Raw genomic sequence first — 8,162 nt, 5'->3', positions numbered from 1 at the left:
GTGAATTCATATGTAAGGTGTATTGTTTACACCAATTCACAAAATGAGGTACAAAGTTTAAAAATTCAAAATTCAGGTTTCTACATAATTAATTGAAATTATTTATTAATTAAATATAATAAAGTCACAGTTACACGATTAATGGTCACAAATTCATAATTATTGGTCACAAATTTACTTATTGGTCACATATTATCAAATTAATTGGTTACAAATTATTTTGAAGTCACAAATCAAAAATTTTGTAGGTCACAAATTATTTCGAAATCACAAATCAAAAATTTACAAATCACAAATTATTTCATTGATCACAGATTAAAAAAATTACAAGTCACAAGGTTACATATATTTAAAATTATTGGTCACATATTCTAAATAGTTGGTCACATGCACCAAATACCCCCACCACCAATCTTGGTCACAAATCACCGCCATGCAATTGCTGCTTGCACCACACCATCGACTGCATCTCACTAACACCGTCAACAAAACAAACACTTATTCAGTAAAAAAAAAAAAAAAAAAAAACACTGTATAAAATTCAACCTCCATTTCATATAAAATCATTAATTCAATGCCAAATAAGCCAATTGTTCAGCCGGGTTGCTAGCTTGCTGCTGATACACGTTCCTCAGAACCTCCATAGCCTCTGCAACCTTAGCTTTTAAAGCATCTGGTGATTCTAGCAAGTGTAAAACTTTCGCCTGGTCCATTTCCAGAAGCTTGCCCGTCACCTTAGCTGCCGTGTCAGGCTCTAGTTGTTCCACCAATGGGTACAGATTTTCGTCCAACATATCCTTTGTTATGTGGGTGAGGCATTTACAAGAGCAGATGCCAAAGCTCCAATGCACCTTCCCCACATCAGTACCAGCGCATCAGCGTCGAAGAGAGAAGGTGAAGACGGTCCAACCCCATTGCCTGTAGATCGGAAAGAGAAAGGACATCGCGACGCTGCGTTCGCAGTAGCGTCGCCTCCCCCATGCCAGCACCGGCACCTCCCCATGCCGTTGCGCTCCTTCGTTGCCGGTTGCAGTAGTCGCTGGCGTCAAGCAGATAGAGAGGGGATGGGAATGTGTGCTGATGTATGAATGATTAGGGTTAGAAATGTGAAATGAATTGGGTGGATTTATTTAATATTTAAATTATTAAATCAATACCTGATTTTTGCACAATGAAAATTTAACCCAGATCTTTGAATTGTAATATTTAAACACATGGTTTCATGTAATTTTCCCAAAAAAAAAAAAAAAAAAAAAACCTCGCCTCGCTGGTCACCTTCTTCCTTCTTTGTTCCACAGTTCCGGCGGAGTCTAGCACGCACGGCCGCTCTCTCTCGACGGGTTCTGGATCCACCCTGGTTGTGAGTAGCATTAATTTGTTAAGCTACTTTCAACGGTTAATGTTATTTTTGAGTTGAGTTTTTTGGACTTGGTTGTTGGTAATTAATTCATCATTAATGGTCGAGGCCTGTTAAATTATATTCCGACGTTTACATCATAGTTTGAGATTCATTGGGTGTCAAAACCCAACTGGTAGAAATCAGTAAAAGCCTATAATACGAAGCCACACTATATGAAGAAAAGAGTGCCTGTAGCAAGAGAGAGGTAGAGGGGTTGGTGGTCCAATTATTAGTCCCTTATAATTAATATGTTTTATGGACGATTTTCCGTCATAAATTTTTTAGAGAGCGAACCAGAGTAGACATTTATTGAGAATATGATCCCCGCACAACATGTGACGAAAATTGGAAAACAATGTGTTCTGCAAGATGTAACTTCCCCGAAAGGCAGAAGCACTCTCTCCATGGCAGAAAACAAAAAAATGGAGCAAGTCAAGAAATGGAGCCAAGAAAGTGAGGCATCAAGTAAAGCTCCAATCCCTCGCAGTTCCACTGGTCTATGATGGGAAAGGTGGTATGCCAGATTGCGACCACCAAGAACAAAAGCTACGAACTCCAGTCTAAGTTGGTGGAGGTCAATAGAGTCTTAGCCGCTAAGTTGACTGATTAACTAGTGTTGAGGCGTTGGTACAGAGTTGCGTAACCTGTGGATAATTTTTTTTCCAGCAATATGTAACTGATACTAAACTAGCAATGGAAGCAAGTTTATAGACCACTTTATTTCCTGTTTCTAGAATAACTCGTCTGGAACCAAAATAATTTCCCAAATGCCTGACTTGTTTCAATCCATTATGTTGATTTGCCATGTCACTAACTCATTTTTTATTTATATAAAACATATCGAACCTTATCCGTGTCTTTAGCTATGATATCGAGGTCAAGGTAAATGTTGAACACATTTTCTGCACTATTTGATATGAATTGCCATGCATTGGGGATAAAAAAAGTATCGAAATTTAAAATTAAGGATATGATCCTTTTCAGCACACATGCGCTTTGTGGAATTTGTTTTTGAATTTAATAATAACCTTTCTGCTTCAGTTTTATCACAAGGAAAAATAAGTGTCCTGAACAGGATCATATTTCACAATGTTGCAATATATTCCACTCATCATATAATATACAAGATTCTCCTACTTTGCCTTAGTGCTATCTGGTTTGTCTTCAGTTTAAAGATTACGCCATTAAGAATGGTCGGCCCTTCAAAAAAAGTGAAAATCTGCAGAATTTGATAGGATGCCAGTCTCTCTCACTCCTTTCTGCCTCAACTGTTCACTTCTCCATTTTTGTTTCTTCGTGCTTGTCTCTCATTGATTATAAGCATAAATTTACTTGCAATTAGTATTTTTAAGTAAAATCAAGTTCAACAACTCCCTTTGTATAAATGGTGGGGATCATCAATTGAAATTACTCTCTTCCACATTGAGCTTTCTCGTGGATAAGGTCAGATAGATGAGTAGTATGGTTCCCACACTCGACCTGTAGGAAAACAACCATGAATTAATAAACGAAGGTCAACAATCAATTGTCACGTCTAGTCTTGTCTAATTTGAAGCACTACTCATGCTAAACAATTTTGTGACTTTTTTAACATCTCAAGTTTTTATACGAGCTGATTTATCATGGTACTAGAATGAACAAAAGTTCTCAAGTTAAGTTTCGTCTTCACTCATTTAAAAAAGTGCCGTATGGTGTGAGGCCCTTGATTAAATACACTTTGTTGAAGTATCGAATTTGGTCCACCTATCTTTTTGCTTTTAATTTTATCATTGCGTTTAATGGGTGCGAATCCTCCACTTTTCGAATGGGTTTAAAACCCCTTAAATTTGTGCAATGTACATAAGAAGTTTTGGTGGGCAACCACAACATTGGTTTCCCATGTGCTTTATAGTTCGCACAAAGCCCTGTGTATAGGGCTTTGTTCTGCAAAGGTCTTACCCACCCCTCACATGGGGTCAGGCCCATGCGGGTCCCAATGCCATAAAAAATGAGGAAAAAAAAAAGCCTGACCCCACCCTTGTGAGGGGTCGGTAAGACCTTTGTAAGTGCTGGGCGTACTCTTATAGTTCAGCCCAGTTTGGGCAGTATGTGAATTCCATTTAAAAAAGAGGACAACACTTGTCCATTTCTAGAAAATTTTGAAGTAATTGATCTGTAAAATCTGTATGGATTGGAAAGAAAATTAATGACGAAAGACAATGACTAGTGATTTTGTCTAGCGAATATACCTAATTCGTTGAATGAATAGGTAAAACTTACAAGGTTGCAAAGAAGATAAGTATCCTTCTAGGATCAATAGCCCACGAAGATGAGGATGACCGCCGGAAACTAAACCTCTTGCCGCCGTATTTGCTATCGACAGCCATGTTACCCACTGTGCCATTCATGACCGTGATTTGATTATGGACTGGCAAGTTAATGGCGTGATCGATGGCCCCCGAAATCTGTAGGACTGGCATTTCAAGGCTGCTACCCCCATGGAAAACCTCGCCTGCGCGCAAATCTAATTGTCAATATATTGTTCTTCTCTACTAGAAATTTTGGATGGTAATCAACATGTTTAGAGTCAAAAACTTGTGCGTGTGCAGCCAAGCATAGAATATTTGGATAAAAACAAAAAGGGATGACAGTCTCTATCCTGTGTTTGTTTCTCCAATAAATTAATAGAGCTTTGAAAAAAAGTTATATTTCTTTTCTTTTATTGTTATTGGAAAATCCCAATAACTTAAAACTCTATGTTGTAAGTAAACATTGATGACAATAATTGTTATTAAATATTTTTCACTTAATAAAGTACTTGATAAATCATAAAGTCCTAAACTTGTGTCAATCACACAATTACTTGAGCTATATATGTAGAAGAATGCTGCTCTACCAGATTGAGGTTCACAGGCCTTATACAAGCTCCTCACAATGAGGTGGGCCCCAAGTCAGACCAACTTGTCATAAAAAATTGCAAAAATACTGATCTCACCTGCTTTTGTGAGTTGCTTGTAAGACCCCTATGAGGAAGGGGTCTGACAATGTAGCATCACTCATAAATGTATGTAGTTCAAGCACATTCTAGCACGATGAATGCTTAATTGTTATTACTATTATTATACTTGGGATGTTAATCTAGTATTTGGAGCATTATTGTATTTTAGCTGATAATCAGTTGACAAGGTCTTAATTAAATGGCTAATAGATTAGATTTAGGACTTGTATTTGGCCCCTAGATTGATGTTCATAGATTGACTTCAGGCATTCCTTCAACATGGACTTGGCCTTCTCTGATTGGCCTGAACTCTACTCGCGTCTGGGCACGGACTTTACCTAATTTGGTAGGTCTTGCTTTCTAATATTTTGCCTGTCACGAGCTCGGCCTTCTCTACAGGATCTCACCAGGTGTCTTATTGGCTTAGCATTCTCTGATTGGCCTCATCTTCTATCATGCGAGTCCCTTGTTTAGCTGAACTATTTTCATGATGCAACTGAGTATATTGTTTTTTTAAGGGGAGGGAGAGGGGTTGATACATGTTGGTTTATATATATTCAATTCAAAAAGAATTTGACCTACCCTGATATTTTAAGCCCCCGTTTGGCCCATATTATTTGGATTTATAATGGGGGGAATAATATTTTCTTGAAGATTGTGTGGTCGAAAAGTTTTCGATTTGAATATAATATTATTTTATTGAAGATTGTGTAGTTAAAAGTAGGAGAGAGAGAAAATTAAATTAAATTGAAGAGTTTTAAAGAGGGGCAAATGGGGGCTAAGAATTGGATTTAGTTTATTGTTAAATATATTTAATCAGGTTGTCGTACCCATATTCATGGAGCGTGTTTATTAAAAAAAAGGTTGAACCCCAACCTTAAGGGTCCCCCACCGCCCCTGCCCTGGAACATTGTGAGGGAGGTAAATCGCAAGTTATGCCTTCAAGGGTACAGGGTGGAAGGCTGCTTGTACACTTGCACTTACCCAAGAGCCAAATTCATATTTCAGGATTCGAACCCTTGACGCGGCAGCCTCAAGCAAAGTTGGATTTCTCCACCCTTCCATTTTACCACTTGAAGATGTGCTCTGGGGGCTCATGGAGCGTGTTTATTGAATAGACGTGAGATCATATTTTTGAAAAATCAAGAATCAACACATAAATCAAGTTAAAGTAATTGGCTTCTTCATTAGGAAAAGAAAAATAGAACTAATGGTTACCTCGTGGTGCAATTGCAACCATGCCAACTTTTCTAATATCGTTGCTTGTACTTTGGTTAATCTTCTTCTCGCCACCTCTAAGAGATCCTTTTCTCCAAAGGTTTCTCTGCAACTTCTAGTCCAAGAACAAGCATATTTAACAACAACAATAACAACAACAACAACAAAAGAAGAAGAAGAAGAAGTAAGTTTTAGAATCTTAATATCTGCGTAGAACGGGAAATCACTCAACTTATTTACATTAATCTTGGATATTAGTCACTAAGATTTATTTTATTTCAAAATGGCATGAACTTAATTTTTTGTTCTAATTTGGTCACGCATTAAAATTAAGTTTATCGAGTAGATTGTCAAACGTGAAAGACCTTCACATTGATAACACATCAGAAAGTCTGCTACATCATCTGTTTCGTTAAAAAGACAAATGGATTTTAAGTGACGACTACACTGAAATAAACTTAAGTGCCATTTTGAAACAAAATAAAATTTGATAACTAATAGTAACGTTTTTAACCATATTCTTGCAGCATCAAGAAACCTTTGCTTTTTAGAAATTCATATCAATATTGAAGTTCTTAAAAGGGAAATTTTTCAAGGTTAAAAAAGTAGGAATTCAAGGAGATTTTGCAAGAAAAAGAAGAAGTTGACAAATAAAAAGCAGCAGCAAATTAAACTTACTGTAATTCTTGACTTTGAATTGATGTCTTTCTCAAAGCGTTCCATGTCCATTACAAAGCTATCAGATGTAATCCCTTGCTGTTCTAATCCATTTACATGATCACAAAACAAAACTCTTTGATTACCCTTTTCTTTAAATTCATAATTTGATCTCAGATTATCATCAGAACCCGAATCCACCTAAAGTTCAAATTAAAAATAAATGAAATTATTCTAGAGAATCTTGAGAGACCTGAATATTCGATAAAACAGTAAAATAACAGGTCTTGATAAAATTATACGTACCAACTTTGGATTTTCAGTCATTTTCACCAGCCAGTGCAATATATAATGAGGTATTTGGCAAGTGTCACTAACTTGTAGAGCAAATCGGGATATTACTTCCAAATTTCCACCACCTAATTCATCAAACAAACACCGACCTTAGTTAGTTAACTTGCACAAAGTCTGTCAAGAATTATAAGAAATCAAGAGGAAAAAACCATCATTTCGAACTGTTCAATTTCTAATAAACTTTAAAAAATTTCAGACCTTCATTTCAGAAAACGAGAAAATTTCTTCTTCTTCTTCTTCTTCTTCTTCTTCTTCTTCTTCTTCTTCTTCTTCTTCTTCTTCTTCTTCTTCTTCTTCTTCTTCTTCTTCTTCTTCTTCTTCTTCTTCTTCTTCTTCTTCTTCTTCTTCTTCTTCTTCTTCTTCTTCTTCTTCTTCTTCTTCTTCTTCTTCTTCTTCTTCTTCTTCTTCTTCTTCTTCTTCTTCTTCTTCTTCTTCTTCTTCTTCTTCTTCTTCTTCTTCTTCTTCTTCTTCTTTTTATGATCAGGGTGGAATAATTGGACTCTGTGGTTAATGGAACTGGATAGTCCTAAATAAGAAAATCAAGCAAGAAGGGAAAAGAGGGCGAGTGTCAAGATGGATTAGGGAACGAAAATGTGTTTTGCATACAGAAAAGACTCCTTGGAGAGGTTGGGTCAGTTAGGAGTTAATGTTAAAAAAGAATTCTATTTGGCACGAGTCACAATCCACGACTTCATCTGTCAAGTGTCAATTTTTCTCTTAAAAACAAAAGGAAAAAAGCTATCTTTTAAAATACCAATTTTATCTCTCGTTGTTCACTCCCACATGCGTCCCATTTCTAACTTTAGATGCACTTCTACAATCAAACTATGGGGTGGAATAGGGATGGTAGAATCGAGATTCTGGCAGTAGAGGGGGTGTTATTGGATTGTTGCGGTATAAGGTGAACGATGTTTTATATATGGAATATTAATGTTTCAGTTACTCCAATTTTTATGTATTATTATTCATTTTTTATTATTATTATTATTTTTGGTGTTGTCAAATCTATTCGATCATTTTGGTTAAAAATTTAATAAAGACATGTTAGCTATTTTGATAAATTTAAAACTGTAATGATGTGTTTGATAGGAAAGATTTAATAGTATTGAAATATTTTAAATTAAAGAAGAGAAACTAGTCAAACATGATCTAAGAGTGTATATATATATAACTCTCACTTGTGATGCAGGAATACTGTAGTTACATAAGATCAGAGAATCACAACCGAAATCAAAGCATAATCCAAACTCCTTAAAAACTAAAACAAAATGATTTAATAATATTGAATATTATTAATTTATTTTTTTTTAAAAAGAAGTTAACTAGTTAAAATCTTATTTATTATATTGTCTAATCTTGTTTGGCACAATTAGGACTGGACAAAACATACGAACTGAACCGGGCACAAGTCGAACTGAATCAAGCGGTTCTTCTTAAGTTAAATACTCGGAATGAGTATCTGAATCAAGAACTGACTGGTTTGGTTCAATTCTCAATTTTAGATCCATTTTTTTTTAAAAAGAAGTTAACTAGTTAAAATCTTATTTATTATATTGT

General features: G+C 35.7%; 2 protein-coding genes across 3 annotated transcripts in view; both read right to left on the bottom strand.

The window, feature by feature from the left end:
• The window catches only part of LOC111381103, a 3,625-nt gene extending 2,831 nt beyond the window's left edge, over positions 1-794 (bottom strand). Inside the window, exon 1 of the mRNA XM_023004825.1 lies at positions 579-794. Coding sequence (XP_022860593.1) covers positions 579-794 — 216 coding nt within the window. The remainder of the gene's footprint in view (positions 1-578) is intronic.
• A 1,604-nt stretch (positions 795-2,398) lies between these two features.
• Positions 2,399-6,871, bottom strand: LOC111381104. Of its 2 annotated transcripts, none has more exons than XM_023004826.1 (6): positions 6,804-6,871; positions 6,558-6,670; positions 6,273-6,452; positions 5,595-5,709; positions 3,659-3,890; positions 2,399-2,878 (listed from the first exon to the last, which is right to left on the bottom strand). In XM_023004826.1, exons 2-6 carry the CDS (start codon positions 6,576-6,578, stop codon positions 2,797-2,799), a joined length of 630 nt encoding a protein of 209 aa, XP_022860594.1. In that variant the 5' UTR covers positions 6,579-6,670; positions 6,804-6,871; the 3' UTR covers positions 2,399-2,796. The 2 variants fall into 2 exon arrangements, with proteins under 2 accessions (XP_022860594.1, XP_022860595.1); XM_023004827.1 differs by having other exon boundaries at positions 5,595-5,706.
• Between the last annotated feature and the right edge of the window lie 1,291 nt (positions 6,872-8,162).

This window comes from Olea europaea, unplaced genomic scaffold, assembly GCF_002742605.1.
Source record: "Olea europaea var. sylvestris unplaced genomic scaffold, O_europaea_v1 scaffold2256, whole genome shotgun sequence".
Taxonomy (NCBI): domain Eukaryota; kingdom Viridiplantae; phylum Streptophyta; class Magnoliopsida; order Lamiales; family Oleaceae; genus Olea; species Olea europaea.
This window is presented reverse-complemented; position numbering and strand designations above follow the sequence as displayed.

Excerpts from the sequence above, each read along its gene's own strand:
- LOC111381104 (XM_023004826.1), bottom strand. The coding sequence starts at position 6,578 with ATGACTGAAAATCCAAAGTTG. Across the intron at positions 5,710-6,272 it reads ATTCAAAGTCAAGAATTACA|AAGTTGCAGAGAAACCTTTG; the intron begins GTAAGTTTAATT and ends TTCTTGGACTAG. Across the intron at positions 2,879-3,658 it reads CTTATCTTCTTTGCAACCTT|GTCGAGTGTGGGAACCATAC; the intron begins GTAAGTTTTACC and ends GTTTTCCTACAG.